This window comes from Sparus aurata, chromosome 17, assembly GCF_900880675.1.
Source record: "Sparus aurata chromosome 17, fSpaAur1.1, whole genome shotgun sequence".
NCBI lineage: Eukaryota > Metazoa > Chordata > Actinopteri > Spariformes > Sparidae > Sparus > Sparus aurata.
Genome location: NC_044203.1, coordinates 36,095,489 through 36,111,935, shown reverse-complemented (window position 1 = coordinate 36,111,935; position 16,447 = coordinate 36,095,489). Strand labels below are relative to the sequence as shown.

The 16,447-nt window shown below is 38.1% G+C and overlaps 1 protein-coding gene and 1 long non-coding RNA gene across 3 annotated transcripts; one reads left to right on the top strand and one right to left on the bottom strand.

The window, feature by feature from the left end:
* Positions 1 to 1,662: 1,662 nt before the first annotated feature.
* Positions 1,663 to 3,835, top strand: LOC115567356 (uncharacterized). The gene is made up of 2 exons (XR_003981177.1): positions 1,663 to 1,712; positions 3,509 to 3,835. It is a non-coding gene; the product is annotated as an uncharacterized LOC115567356 (long non-coding RNA).
* Positions 3,836 to 5,832: 1,997 nt separating this feature from the next.
* LOC115567354 (phospholipase A and acyltransferase 3-like) lies at positions 5,833 to 9,563 on the bottom strand. Of its 2 annotated transcripts, XM_030393835.1 has the most exons (5): positions 9,421 to 9,563; positions 8,814 to 8,900; positions 7,821 to 7,947; positions 6,880 to 7,124; positions 5,833 to 6,412 (listed from the first exon to the last, which is right to left on the bottom strand). In XM_030393835.1, the coding sequence occupies exons 1-5, from the start codon at positions 9,433 to 9,435 to the stop codon at positions 6,293 to 6,295; spliced, it is 594 nt and encodes a 197-aa protein (XP_030249695.1). In that variant the 5' UTR covers positions 9,436 to 9,563; the 3' UTR covers positions 5,833 to 6,292. The 2 variants fall into 2 exon arrangements, with proteins under 2 accessions (XP_030249695.1, XP_030249694.1); XM_030393834.1 differs by lacking the exon at positions 9,421 to 9,563 and having other exon boundaries at positions 8,814 to 9,405.
* Positions 9,564 to 16,447: the final 6,884 nt, after the last annotated feature.

The window sequence follows — 16,447 nt, the reverse complement described above, 5'->3', positions numbered from 1 at the left end:
GATACTCGCTCACTGAAGAAGAGGAAGAGGAACTAAACGAAGTTCCTGAAAAATGATAGTCAAAAGGGACAGCAGATGTAGGGTTAATAAGAAGCATAGAACCAGTGAAAATAACCCTGAAGGACTCATTCAGACCCTACCAGAGGCAATATCCACTAAAACCTGAGGCCAGAGCAGGAATACAGCCCATAATCAAGGAATTATTTACTGCGGGAATAATCAGAGTGTCCAGATTTACTGTGCAACACACCGTTATTTCCTGTCAAACAGGCTGCGCCATCACAAGGCCTGCATGGTCCAAGATCTACAAGCAGTAAATTGAGCAGTAATACCAAGAACCCACTGTAACGGACTTACCAATGACGTTTTGAGAAGATGATGATTGTGTGATAGAAATTAGCTTCTTAGCACCCAGAACACACACACACACACACACACACACACACACACACACACACAAACACACACGCACACACACACACACACTCATATACGCGCAGTGTTTTAGAATAGCAGTAATGGAAATTTTTTACTGACATATATTGAAACTTGATTTTAAGTCTTACACATCTTAAAATAAGCTGTTTTTCTGCCCTAGTTCTGAGTACTCACCCTCTAGTTCGGTAAAGTTGGAAATATATTCACAGATTCGAACCTCCCGGATCAATAACTCATAAGAGAAAAAACACAAACGACTCTTTCCTACCGTAGTAAGGTAGACAACAAGCTATTCATCACAACGAGCTCCTCCGGCTGGACATTAACATTAATCTCTATGGTCAGCCACGGACCGTCTACAAAGTGCAACACCGAAAAGAGATGCTACAAAAAATATTCAATAACTTCACTATTTATTCAGTGTAGTGTCACCAAAATCACTCCACATATCACTGGTCTCCTGCTGGTTATACTACACCTGTATGATGTCATGGCTGCCTCATGGCCACTGCCTTTGAACCAATCAGATGAAGGATGCATTGTTCTCAAAAAGGACAGTATAGATGTTCCTCATCATGTGAAGCTCTCCCTGTTCCTCCTCCAAGACTTTCTTGAATATATTAGTGAAGTTATTGAATATTATTCCCAAAATAATGGCAAAGCACATTTGTCCAAACTAATGTGTAGAATAACCAACAGGAGGCCATGGATGTGTGGAGTGATTTTGGTGACACTACAGTCTCCACCACCACACTCCCTCCCGCAACCTCCGATCATCCGATGCAAACCTACTCTCACACCTGCTCAGGTCAAAGCACCGCACCTGGGGCGACAGAGCCTTCTCTATAGCCGCCCTCTCCCTCTGGAACGCCCTCCCCAAACACATCCATGACTGTTCTCACCCATCCACCTTCAAATCATTACTCAAGACCCACCTTTTTAAATCTGCTTTTAACCTGCAACAATAGCTGTCTTTCTCTGTGCCCCCCATCAGTTTTTGTAATCACAAACACACATAGTTATTTGCACACTGTTTGTCCTTCTATGTACTTTTCATTTATTTCTGCGCTGTATAAATAAAATGTATTATTATTATTGTTATTATTATTACAGTGAATAATAGTGAAGTTATTGAATATTTTTGTAGCATCTCTTTTCGGTGTTGCACTTTGTAGACGGTCCCTGGCTGACCATAGAGATTAATGTAATTTGTCCAGCCGGAGGAGCTTGTTGTGATGAAAACACGGTTGTATCTCGTTGTCTACCTTACTAAGGTAGGAAAGAGTCGTTTGTGGTTTAACAATGTTTCGCTTATGAGTTATTGATCCGGGAGGTTCGAATCTGTGAATCCTTCACCATCTTATCATTTCATCTTTCCATGACTTCCTCTTTGCATGCAGACACAGTAACTGTCTGAGAAATGGAGACACACCCACAGAAGGCAGAGAAATATCGAGCTCTCCTCCTGTTGATTCCAGTTTTCCCTCTGTAACAAACATGTGCTGTCACTTTGTGATTTCTCCTCCAAAACAAATTTTTATTATGCACTTTGTTTTTAGATGCACGTTTTTCTATTATCATGTTAATTTTCATATTGGCGAATGCTTGGTGGTTATTGGACTTTGATTAGTTCATCCTTGAATAGACACACCTCAGACAGATACACATTCAGGTGGAGGTTCAGTCAAACAGTTAAAAAAAAAAACAATTCATTATTCTCCACTGGTTGACCTTCATACAGCACTTCAGACAAAATAAACAATTCTAAATGACATCCAGCTTGCTCTCTTAATTTTGAATCTAAACTGAAATGACATGGAATCGATATTTATGCACAACTATTGTTAATATGTCAGTTGTAACAAGGTTTTGTCTGCAGTTTCTGCCAACGGTTGTTTTTGGGATGCTGCTGCTGTCACAAACTGTGACAGTAAGCACTTCATCCTTAAATCTGGGCCTCCTGCTTGACACCTGTTTTTATACAGAATGAATGACCTCACTAAGTGAATTCCACACTGACATTGTTTTAAACACACTGCTTACAATTAATGATTCAATCAGCAGCATGCATGTCATGACTGTTGGGTCTGTTGGTTTTCTATTACTCTACTACACCTACTAATAAATTATTTGCCATGTAGAAATATCATTTCTACCAAAAACAGTGATTGACCTGGTTAGAGATGTTGGACTGATATTATTTTGAAGACAACTGTAGCTGTGTTTATGTCCACCGGATAAATCTAAGTAGAATATTGCCTTTTCTTTTAGCTGTTTTTGGTCGATGCTAACTTCTGAGGAAAATATCTGACTCCTCAACCCTGTTCACAGCTGCAGCTAATTAATAATATCATGTTTTTGTTTCTTAGAAAACAAGCTACACTCCCTGCTCTCTCTACCTGCACAGAAACAAATGACTGACAGACACAATTGGTGAATAAATGGAACATTTAGCAGCTACAGAGAGATGTTTTCCCAGGAGATGGTGGAGATCAGCTCAGAGCTCAGAGAAGAAGAATATTAGAGACGAACTCAACATCAAGATCAGGCTTCCTTGTTTTAACATTGAGTGTTTATTCTGTAATATTGTCGTCCTGAGTTTCCTGCTTCTTCCCACCTGTCAAAGCACTATTATATTATCATAATAAGACATTAGGATTGATTTAAGGCAGACAGAACGAGGAATTAATCAAGTAAAAGCACATTTTAAAAACACACAGATGTGTCTTGCCTGATGTTCTGACGGTTCTGCTTGTCCCTGGTTCACAATCTAGATCTTGGAGTCTGTAAGAAGAACCCATCAGAGGAACCCATCAGAGGAACCCATCAGAGGAACCCAGGCTACATGTTGATTAAACACATACTGACCTACTCAGGAACCAGTCACATTAAAATCTATTGTAAAACACACAGGTAGACACAGTCATGAAGCTGAGCGTGGTGTTTTATGTCCTCTGCTGCTAGACTGTGTAGAAATATAGAAATGTGTTAGATGAGTGGATTAGGACGCGGCACTGAATGATGAAGAGTTGTACGCTGACAGTCTGTGTCTTTGTCTCTCTCTCTTTAGTTTATCCAGGTCACCATGAGCTTATGAAGTGGAAAACACCAAACTGAAGGGAAACACCAACTTTTAACATCTCCTCATATTAACAGCACCACCTGTACTTTCTATGTGTATTTTAAATGTTAATCATTAGAGTTCATACAGTGTTAAAATGTCACTCACATTCCATTGTTGTTTTAAAGGACTAATGCATATTGTAACACACGTATAAGACTATTGTAACCTCAGGCTGCACCAATGACGGACCACTATGTGCCTGTTAGCCCATAATCATGGCAGACATCAGAGTGTGAGCATGTATGAAATGAATAAACATATCCAACAAGAACATGTGACGTCTCACACTGATGTTCAGCTGATCGTCTCCACATTGTGACAGAACAATCAGTCTTAACTCAGCTCACAGTTTTTGTTAATGGCCGGTTGAGAAGAGTGACTTTTGGCATGTGTAACGTGACAACTGAGCTGAGGTGAGCCGAGAGCATCGAGCAGGTGATCGAGGCTGAAGAGCTCCATCTAGTGTCAGGTTATGACCAGGAGACGAAATACAGCTGTTTATGAGTTGTATTGGTCCTTTAAAGGTATTTCAACAGGTAAAAATGAGTGAGTGAGCTATAATCTGTCAAATATAACCACCAAGCTCACCACCTCTACCTGCCAGCAATTCTTTTGTGGTCCATAAATTCACCTTTCAAATGGACTTCCTGTTTGGTGTCAACTTTTTTTTTACTTTTTATTGTATAATTTTAACTTTTAATTTTACTTTTTGAAGGGCAGGGGCGAAAAAACCGGGCACTTTAGCGTGCGTTTTGGCTCCCAGCAGGGCACTTCAGCGCACAGTTTTCAATATTTGGGCAACGAGGGATAACCTGTCTGTGCCATTGGTAACACACAAGAGTGCCCGTCTCTTCGCCCCTGCCCTTCAAAAAGTCTGTGCACACCACTGGTAACCTGATCATTTGTTAATGCAACAAGAAGTCATGATAAAATCAAAAAAGTTAAAATTATACAATAAAAAGTCAAATTCTATGATAGATAAATCCAAATGATGAATTAAAGCCTTAATTATGATTATGGGGGTAAAAAGTCAAAACTATTTAACAGTTGTAGAACAGATGGACCCAAAAGTTGATGGCACTCACTCATATAAGTTCATGTGATTCGTTCCCACTGGAGTACTTGGTCGCAATTAATCAATTAAGTACTGAATTATCATTTCTGTCACTGGTGATCTTTATGAATCTCAGTTTATTTAATTAGCTCATCTTGCACACAGACTAAATAATAAATAAAATACCATCCATCATTTTTAATTGTGTTAACCACAACTCACCACAGAGTTGTCTTAAATGTTTAATCCCATGTTTAGCTGCAATCAGTTGGTGTCAAAGAAGAGTATATAAGAAGTATAGTCATTAAAAAATTGAACAAAATGGGGCAATAAAAGACACACAGTTCTTGCTCATTCATTTTTATTTCATACAACACCTCACGTCATGTGAGTCTTACTACAAATAGTTCCAATTAGGCAAGGCAAGTTTATTTGTATAGCACAATTCAGACACAAGGCAGCTCAAAGTGCTTTACAGGAGCATACACATTACATTAAAAAACTTTAAAAATTGCATTAAAAAGACATGAAAAAATTCATTTAAAAAACATCAAAAATTATGGAAGCTCTAAACGGCCATGCATTCATACATTTTATTTCCTCTGTTTTCCCTTGTTAACGAGGTTAATTCATTAGTTTTCCCAAGATAACGATACAATTAAGAGCGTGTGTGTGTGTGTGTGTGTGTGAGTGAATGAGTCAGTCAGTTAGTGTAACGACTGTAAATGACCTTTAATGTGATAATTGTTTATAAGAAAATCTTGTTTTCATTTAGTTTACTGATATTCTTTGAAGCCAGGTCATTATTTCATAAACTATATTAGAAGGTAAATGTGGGACTTATTTAGCATCTAACCTATTTTGAAAGTGTCTGCATGATTTTTTCTGAACATGATGAAAATGATTCACCTGCTGATAAAGGGTACAAGCTCTTACGGTGTGACTGAAGGTGTGTTCGAGTGTACACGGTTCCTGTAATAAACACTTTGGACCATCAGTAGAGAGTCTGACCATCATTAATATGCTACACTATCTTTTTGTTTTCTCAAGATCTTGAATTAATTATATCATTATCAGGGGAAAACAAAGTTTCGTTATTACGAGATCTCAAGAAAATTATCCCGTCATCTCAAGAAATAAAATGTATGAATGCATGGCTGTTTAGGGCTTCCGAAAAAAATTACATTAAAAAATACATTTAAAAATTCATTAAAAAGACAATAAAAATTGCATTCAAAAACAAGTAAGAATACATTAAGAAGCAAACATTAAAACAAGTAGGCTAAAATAGAAAAGATTTACTCTGGTTAGCTACACAACAGAGTTTTCATTTAGACTTTTCCTTCAGTAGAAAGTCCTTCAGTTTAAAACTGATCACAACCTGATTAACAGTTCCTCCTGTTTCGTTTACTACAATTTTCCAATTTTATACTGAGAAGTCATAAACACAAACAGAATGCAACTATTGTAAATTAACTGTGTACTGACAATAGTTTTAGGAATCAGGATTGGAACCTGCTGACAAGTGCAAGACTCTCTACACTCCCTCCTGTGAACACACCCTTCTTTTCTTGATGGGGAAGCATTTCAGAAACCACATGAACCACTGAGGAGACAGCAGAGAGCAAGACAGGCTGACAGGACTGGCCACCCAGATACTTGTTTGTGGGCATCACTTACGGGGTACAGACATTGTTATTGTTGTCATCAGAAATCCTGCAGATATTTTCAGTTTTAGCGGTCATCCGTTTTGCAAAATCTATTGGCCTCAAAAAAATTTGAGCAATTCTTCCTTTCTGTGAAAAAATAAAACACAATAGATAAAAGGTTAATTCTTTTCGTGGTTACCATTGACATTACACAGACTTTAACTTTCTGTGTATTTAGCATTGCTCATATAAAGAAACAGATGTATGTGTGTGTTGTGTGTGTGTTTGATCATGAGATGAGGATGTTCCTTCAGTATACAAAATATTGATCAGGTGCATCATCACATTCAGCTTCTTTCAGATGGCATCAGTGTCACCTGTTAGCTGATGGCAGTTTCTTAGCTTTATTGTATTTAGTTTGTGTTGTGTTGATTTGTAAGTCAGTGGGTGTGGTTTGGAGATTTTTCCACTCTTCTCAGCCAAATGCTCAGATATGGATGGACATTATAATTATTGTTCTATAGTGCTACTAGTCATCAAAAACCTCCACTGGTTACCTTATAAAAAAAAATAATAAAAACATTTATGTTACAACTGTTTAATCTGCCACTTACCTGCAGTGAGCGCCCTATGCCATAGCGCACATAGGTAGCAAGGTGTTCACAGTTGTTGGTAAAGACTTTATATTTTCGACACTCTTCATTCTTTTCTTCGATTCTTTCCCTAATCTTGACTGGCGTTCTGTTTTCAGCTGGATATTCTTTGTCATTGTCAAGGTAATTCCTCTTCTTGTCATTCGATTTCCCTCTTGTCTTGTTAAGTTTACCAAATTCACAGGTATATCTCTTCTCTTTCAGAGCTGTTTGTGAGAATAAACGTTTTAAGATGTTATACACAAACTTAAGACAAACTCATGTTCCTCCTGTATTCTATTTGTTCTTTTATTTTTTCTTTTGCACAAACAGGGTATACTGAAACGGATTATACTATACTGTAAAATAAATAACAGTCGTTGCATTGTAAAATGACAGTAAGATACTGGCGTCCCTGCTACCAGTATTTTACTGTTATTTTACAGGGAAATTCTCTCAATGTGTGGAGATTATCTGGATGAACAGAACCAGGAAGGAGCAGAACCTTGTGTTTAACACACATATTATTTTTGGCAATATTCCAAAATCCACTGCAACTTCCTGTGGGGGGAAACAGGATCATGCTAACTTCAAGGTTAGCTACACAAAATACATAATCTCTCTATCGGTCAGGTGTTGGTACCTGCACAAATGTAGAACAGATCGGGCAGCTGGCACAGGTCAGATACACACAGTGAACTCAATGGCATCTAGTAATTCCTAGAAATTATATCAGCTATTCAAGAATGGGGCAGGAGCACCCACCTGTTTCACTGTTGTCTTCTGTTATACAAACTTTATGTGGCACACATTCTTCATAGATATGTTTATTTAAAATTGTGTTGCTGGTGTCTTTTCATTCATCTTGAGTAATACTATCTTTAAATTTGCATACGTTTATTTTGAGTTTTTTTTTCACGTACCTGTGCGGTGAAATATGCCATTATCACCTTGGCTAACGTTCACCCCACTCTCTGGGCCCACATAGACAGCATAGTGACTGTATGTGCCAATTTTCCTCGGAAACTCAATTATATCTCCAAACTGATACTGTGAACAGAGGAAACCAGAGATGCTTTTTTAAAATTTGTATCAAGTTTAACATTCAGTACAAAGCAGAACACAACCATCAGACTGACAAAATAACAAACGTGGATATATGATATTAAATAATGAAAATATCCAAAAATAGCAAAACTTTGAAGGAACTTCTCAGGCGAGTTATTTTGCTGTTTCTACAGTGAATTGAATATCTCTGCCCTCTTTCAACTAGAGACAAACATTTCTGTAATTATTTAAGAAATAATATCAGTTCCGGCAAATACAAGAAAACTGGACTCAGAACTGAGGAAGAGGAGGAGAAAAGTAAATAAATCAACCCGAAACTGTCAACTTAAATGTGTTAAACTTGTTTAAAGTTATTTTCTTGCTATAAGGAACTTGCTGTCATTGGTAACACTTCATAGTAACCATTATTAATAAGGTAAATTTATAGTTAATTGGATTTAGTTAAGTCATTTCACTGTTATGAAACAATGAAATGGTTCATTAAACATTTATTAAGCAACTTTAAAAGTTAAAAACATCAGTTGCAACTCACTAATGACCTACACAGTATTTATGAACCATTTATACAGTAGTATGAACATCAACTGCAACTTTCCAATAAACAACTGTTAATTATGAAGTATTTCAATGCTTCTTAACAGTGAAAATAATATTAACTAAAGTTAACTTATTATATATGATAATGTAATATATATAATGTTTATGTTAATGATATGACAAATTCTATTGAAAATAAAATAAATGTTGCTAAATATATATCACGATATCAAAGAAAAAATTTGACTCATGTTCGTATTCTTCAGCATTGATAACACAACTTTAACAACAGTGATGTGAAAGTAGCTTACCTTCCCATCAGTCTTTATTCCTATGATCACCAGCTGAAGGATCACAGCAGCCAAGATCAAGCTTTTCATTGTTGCAGCAGTGGAGAGCTGACATGGTGAGAGCAGGAGAACATGGAGCATTTAATCACTCTAGAACTTTTGCAAAATGTAATAAAAACAGCCATAATCACTGGTTCTGTATCCCTGTTAGCTGCAGCCTGTTCAGTGAGTGTCTGACACTCACATTGAAGATAGAATATGTGGAAGTAAGAAATAGAGGGACAGAAAGTTAACACTGGGCAGATACATTCATGACTTTGTCATGATTCTACTGTGGCAGTCAGGTTTTATTTTGTAGTTTTGTGTTTTGCTCCTATCTATCCTCCCACTTCCTTTCCCTCACCTGTCAGTGTGGCAGTGGTGTCTGTGACAGCAGAGAGGTGCACCTGCACATCATCAACTCATCAACCTCTGCTGTTTAATCACAGTCTCATCTCCACTCCGGTGCCAGATTGTTCCGTCCCATATAGTGATTATATCACTGCCATTTCTATTGTATTTGCTATCTTCAAAGTATTATCTAGTGTTGAGGTTTTTTGTGTACCTATGTACCAGTGTTTATGCGTACCGAGCTTTGCCTCATGCTTCTGTAATGTATGGAAGTGCCTCTTCCTTGTGCTTCCTGCTCCACCGGTTTACCTGAGATTTTGTCTTCTACTTCTTAAGAACTCTGTCCTGAAAGAAATCCCTTAAACCCTCTGCAGTTTAGGTCTAAACAACTTACCAATGATGTGTTGAGAAGATGATGATTGTTTGATAGAAATTAGTTTATCACCTAGAACATGTACACACAAACACAAACACACACACACACACACACACACACACACACACACATGCATGATTGGATTTAGCATCAAGCACAAACCAAAGTCTCACACATGGAACAAAAACAAAAATCACCTTCCAACATTAAGCTGCTTTTCCAATTATCTGTTATTATAAAGACATGTAGAGCAACACCTGAACGTCGGAGTTCAAAACTATACCTGTCATTCAGGTGTTATCAATAGAAGTTATTGGAACAGGTCTTACCTTCTGCAGTAAGACGGTGGAAGCCTGTTAGTGTTAGTGAAGGTTTCTCTTTATATACACTGGAACAGTACCTGCAGGGACTTTATCAGACTCATCTGAATGCTCCACCCCAGAGAAAAAGCATATCAGTTATCACACTGGCTTCATTTAAATATACAGTAGGTGTGTTTTCCACAGAATTATCACTCAAATATAATTCTACATTTTCAATTCTTTTATGTTAGCGGCCTGTTAAGGGTCCTGAATAAACATTAGTATGACACATGACACATATTATTAACAGTCCTTAAATTTGGTAATCAGTCATTTGTGACAAAGAAGTGTAACAGAAACAGGATATTTTAGAGTTTAACAATAAACTTTAATGCAGTGCTTCCTACAGGATTTTGTGAGACTGTGGTGGGTGGATGTCGGACCCTTAAGGGGGGACCAGGGGCATGCTCCACTGGAAGATTTTTTTTAACGTTTTAAAGTTAAAAGCATCAATCTGGTGCACTTTGAAAGCAAAATAAAGAGGCTAGATCTATGAAGAACTGTGTGCTCTTGTATACAAATCAATCACATCACATCACATTCAACACATCGGTTGTATAGATACAAATGGTGAAAACACAAAATCAACTAGAACCTTCATCTGAGCCATCAAAGAAATAAAGCAAAAGTGGTTACCTGTGTTGAATTAGTTTATTTTTTAGTTTATTTTTAAATAAATAATTAAACGGTAAGCTAAACTTTACTGAAAAATGAAATGGATTTGGCGGGTACATCATCAATTCATCATTAGTTGCAGCCTTAAGGGGAAACACGGCAGGCAAAAACATTTTGGGCTATTTTGCTTCCTTAACATGTCTTCTTTCAGCCTAGTGGAAAGAAAACATCCAAAAAACACATTTATACAACTCTCCCTACATTCCACTCATGCCAACGATACACAGACAGCTGGCTCACTCACTGCTGCAGGCGCAATTTTTTACTTTCACTTTCATTTTTGGAGCAGTTTGCATATTTACATTTTGCCGGCTGTAGGACAGAGTCCTGCACGGGTCTTATTTTGCAAACCCGCACCCGGCTGTATCCGCCATACTTAAAACCGCATCCGACCCGTTTTCTGACATTATCACAAATTACATTCCGCACCCGAGCCAACCCACTATAAATTGATACCGACGCCCGACCCGCACCCGAAACAAAATTGGACAGATGCAATTTTTTTAAATGAAAGTAAGTAACGAAAGCGTGTATGTACATTAACGCCGCCGTGGTGATTCAGCCAGGTACACTGATCCCTCCACTTTGGGAGAAATCCCCTTTTCCTCCTCTCGGACTCATAGCACTCCTTCGCTGACATTTTTCCGAATCACTCTAAGCATTTCCCGCATGCATTCTAGAGAATCACATTTGTCATACGGATTAATGGGAATTGCTGTGTGCCATGTTTACTAAGAAAGGCTTGACAGACCGGACAGACAAGAAACTGCCCAGCAGTATGTTCAGTATGTATGTCTGTAATTAAAGGAGGAGAGATGTTTCTGGGTCCTTCATTGAGTCTGTTTCTAGACAGTAAATGTGTGTGGCTGCACTAAAGAGGAATTCCTAATAGTACTACTTGTATCATTTAAAATGTGAATTTCATTTACAGTAAACATACTTATTTTTATTTATGTAAATATGTTGTTGTTTACACTTACACTGAGTTCATACACAAATGTTTCAATAAAATATATGGCTCCTCGTGAGGTGATGACATGGCGCAGGTGTTCAGTCTCTGCTGGGTCCATTTGGCCAGATTGTTATGGTGGGGTTTTATCTAGACCCAAAAAGCAGAGACCAGAGGTTGGCAGTCAAGGTTAAGGAATTATTTGAGGACAGAATAGTAGCAGACGAAAATGGCAGACAGGTAGGGTGGGTTGTCAGGTGGAAGCATGAAGGATCTCAGGTAAACCAGTGGAGCAGGAAGCAAAAGGAAGAGGCACTTCATTCTGCGTATGAGGTGAGAAAATACAAAAGCACAGGTTCAAGGATGGAATTTCCCTCTACTGTGGTTAAACCAGTCATGTAGGCTTCCTCTTTACCTCTTAAAGCGAAACTTTACTGACTTCCCGTCAGACTGCACACCTTTCAGCACATTAGCACCCCCACAGGTGGAGATATAAATTACAGTTCCCTATTGAGCCAGCGCCTCAGTCAGTCAGGGAAATTGGTGGGAGCACTGGAGGGGCCAGCAATTTTCCAGGGGTGGCCACGGCCCCACCTTTTACAAAATTTGGGATTCTGGGGCTTCTGGAAGATTTTGCTTGCACCATATGGAGCAATTTTATGTTTTGTTGGTTGTTTTTTTTATTTTATTGATACATTTATAAGTTAATATTTGCATTTGTAACTTAAAGCTTTATTCAGACGGCTAGTTTGTGGTGAAAGATGTCTAAAAAAAAATACAATGCATTCTAAAAACAAACTGAGTTATTGTGCTGTTATAACTCTAAACATTTATTACCAACAAGGCAACAAAACCGGAAATGTCCCTTTTTGTGAACACACAATGAGCGACATCAGTGTTTTGCTGTTTCGTGGCAAATGTTCTAATGATGGGTGCATATGCCAGAGTAAATGTGTGTGGCATTAGTACACCCATGAAAAGGATAATTAGATGAAAATGAAGTCATGCTAATGGTTCAAATTTTCTTCAATTACAATGTATTTATGTATGTTGGGGAAACTGAAGCACCTGGAGAAAACCCACCGCTGCAAGAGTGTCTCCGGACTCGTGGAAGCGGACATGCGGGCTGCCACTGGGCCACATGTTCTAGAACCTGTGCAATTAATTTCGCCTGTTTTTCCACAACTGTTTTTGTACTACTTGAAACTGTTTTTTTTTGCCAGCAATCAGTTTGGAGAAGGGAGTTGCAAGTCTTTCCACGGTCCTGGAGAAAACATCAGTGCTGCTGGCAACAATTTTTGGCAATGGGTTCTTCATGATCCAGCACCAATTTTTGATGTGATTCTTGAAAATCCAGGATCATCATTTGAACTGGCTGTTCATTTGATTGAGGCAGCACAAATACATCTTAAATCCATGTTCTGGTCCCGAAAAATTGAAGACACATGGGCCCTCTGGTTCTGGAAAATCAAGCTGATTATTGGCACTTGGACATCCGGCCCCTTTTGTGGCATTATAGAAAAGCAAAAAAAAACAAAAAAAAAAACAGCAATTCTTGTTCTGCTCATGGAAATAACAGCACACCTGGCTGTGATGGTTTAAGAATCTGTCCATGTGTAAAATAAATGCAGTCATTCTTGGTCCTGGTTTTGTATTATTCATCATATAATTTTAGTTTTTATAACATTATTTGGACTTTTTTCTCATTTAATTGACCCTTTATCTCATAATTTCGAATTTTTCTTTCATAATTTGAAATGATTTTGCTCATAAATACGATTGGTATTCAAAATGTAGACTTGTTTCTCATATAATGTGACTTTTTCTGTCATTATTGACTATTTGTCTGAGAATTTACACTTTCTATTTCGTAACTTTAATTTTTTATTTCATAATGATGAAAAGGAATGATGAGGGAGTGAAAGAAACAGCCCCTCACCTGTTTTGTGTGTTCATGTCTTTGCCATGTTCTACATTTACAGACATTTAAACTGTAGTGAAAACTTGCATCCTTTGTTGTCATATCTCTGTGTTACTTAGTACTGTTAATTGTTTTTTCTTCTCGTTGTTTTTTGGATGTATGTGTGCAATACACATCTTCAATCTGCTCCCAGAGTCATCCACGTGTCTTTGTTTTTCTCGAACCTTTAAAACATCTGGTTGACTGTATTAAATGTTTTTATGACGTCCATGAGTCAGTCTGCGGGTCTTTTTCAGGTCGCTTTTTGCCGAGACCCGTGGGCGTATTGCAGTGAAAGAGGCGAGACGCGGAATCTGGAGATGACGCGCAGCTGCAGCCGCTGCTTGACACGCGCGGTCTCACCTGGATGTTAACTGTCTCACCTAACGTGTGTGTCTGTGTCGCTGCAGCACCATCCTGTGTCCAGCCTGTTAAACTCCACCTCCTTATTTCCTTGTTTACAATTCCTATTTAGTCCTTTGCGTCGACGCAGCTCACTGCTTAAAGGCAGTAAAGGTAATGTAACATACATACATTATGTTTCATACTCTTTTGTTTCAGTGTTATTACATATTTAACGTCACTGGAGCCGTTGATAACAACGTTACACTGAAAATGTGTCTGTCTTATGGTCCATTAAGTCTAAATGCTAATCCAGGCCAGACTTAGCTTCCGTTTTTATAAAAGACACGAACTAAAGTCCTCTAAATGATGTTCTGGTTTCTACTTTCTCTTTGGTGATTTATTTTGTATTCAACATAAGTAGCGTACATAGGAAAGACAACATCAAATGAAAGTCAAGGTTAATCTTCTTTACATATTATTTTTGGGTGGAATGTATTTTGATTTATGATTTTGTACTGAATATAGTGATTGAGGTCCTCTGTCATCCAGGTCATGGGATTGATTTGAAGTGTTGTGTCACAGGCAGCTAGACTTTCAGTTTGACGAACTGAAAGGGGTTTGCAGCCTGTGTGGGAGTGTCTTTACAGACATTTTGTATGAGCTCTGAAATGAAAGTAAGCACAATGTGAGAGGATTCTGCAACAGAGTGAAAGTAGAACATTTGTGAATTGTGTGGCACAAGTCCTCAGCCCTCCTCCTTTTAGTTAGTAAGCTTGAAAAACAAGCTGATAAAAGTAGTGTGTATGTCAGAATGCAGTCTGACTTAGTACTGTGAAAGTTACTCACAGCAAGTCAGACACAGCCGACCCAAAGAGACAGGAGCTACTAATAGCAAAAGAATGTAATTTAACCACAAGGGGGCTGTTGTACTACCTCCAGGAAGAAGACTTCATGCTTTGCTGGCTGAGCTGAATCATAGTATCGCAGACTTCACCTGGAAATAATGAACCACGTGTCAGTGTACACCATCCACCACCACTTGATGTGTCACCAGAAGTAAGTTATATTTTCTTGAATATTTCAAGTTAAATCTGAATGAAGACTGTTTTTCATGAAACTCATTTTTCTGTGGGAAAAATCCAAATAATTAACCAGAGGATAACTGAAGGCAGTAAAAAGAAGAAGTGGCAGTTGAAGGTAACTACTTTAAGTCCACTGTTTATATCCTGTATCATGAAATAGCCTCAAAATATCACTAAAATATTGTTGTTTATTGACAGCATTTGTCCTGCGAACACAGCATGTTTGTTGTGTTTGGGTGAAGGTATATATATATTCTACCATGAGTAAGCCTGAGGAGGAAGATGAGGGAGTTCCTCCCTCCAGCACCACCCTGCATGAGGAACACGAGAGCTGGACCGAACCTGACAGGTGAGATAAAGAGCTGTCCAACCAGAGCTCAGTGTAACATGAGTCCACTGTCAGAGGAGTGTGAGTACTGAGAGGAAGCAGAAGATGTTACTCAGTCAGACATTTTATTTAGTTTGTTGGATTCAAACCTCATTTTGTTCTATTGTCTGACAGCCCTTCATCAAATTTGGTTTCCTATCTGTTGTAGCTGGTAACACATCTTTCCTCACAGTCACTGACCTCCGTATACGTCCACCTGTCTTTGTCAACGCTTCATTTCTTTCAGGACTGAGCAGCAAAGAGCAGAATCTCCTGAACCAAGCTGTGTGTCCATGAAGAGTGACATGTCCATTGGTGCCCCTATTAATTTTAAAAGGTAAGATTCAAATTCTAAGAAAGTTAAAGGAACTTTCTGAAGGAAATTCTCTACTAATTTTTAATTCCTTTTTTAATGCTCTATTTGAACAGGACCGGGCAGGACAGAGCAGATTCTCCTGAACCAAGCTGTGTGTCCATGAAGAGTGACCGGTCCATGGACTTTCCTCTTGTTTTCAGAAGGCAAGGTCACATTTTGGAGTAGGACAAAGGAATGTGTGATGCACATACATTCTATGAAATTTAAATTTTCTTTTTTAATGCTTAATTTTTACAGAACCAAGCAGGACAGAGCAAAACCTCCTGCACCAAGTCACGCCTCCTTGAAGAGTGACAGGTCTATGGACTTTCCTCTTGTTTTCAAAAGACAAAATTCAAATTCTAAGTAAGTTAAAGGACCTTCCAAACACAAATCCTCAACAGAAGGAGATAAATATATAACACTACTCTAATGTCACTGCATTCTTTTTATAATCACAGCTCTTCATGTGAGAAAGTATAAAAGTGGAGGTTAATCTTAAACTAGAAAATGTGCATTTTGTGCAAAAATACAGTATGAGTGCAGGCAGCTGAAGTGATATAGAAAATACTGCTGAATATAACTGGAAAATACTTTCCTGAAATGCATTAAACTATAATGTATTGCACTACACTGCTTAGGCAGCAGCAGAACCAATGTTGAAAATTTGCCCATAAGAATGAATAGGAAACATTTTAATTACATAGAAATATGCCTCCCAAACTCCTGCGAGTTTTGAAAAATGTGTAATGTTCATGGCCAAAATATTAGCAGTAGTAAGTCCTACATCCAAA

Excerpts from the sequence above, each read along its gene's own strand:
- LOC115567354 (XM_030393834.1), bottom strand. The coding sequence starts at position 8,933 with ATGCTCCATGTTCTCCTGCTCTCACCATGTCAGCTCTCCACTGCTGCA. Across the intron at positions 7,948-8,813 it reads GAATAAAGACTGATGGGAAG|TATCAGTTTGGAGATATAAT; the intron begins GTAAGCTACTTT and ends CTCTGTTCACAG. Across the intron at positions 7,125-7,820 it reads TGGCATATTTCACCGCACAG|CTCTGAAAGAGAAGAGATAT; the intron begins GTACGTGAAAAA and ends TCTCACAAACAG.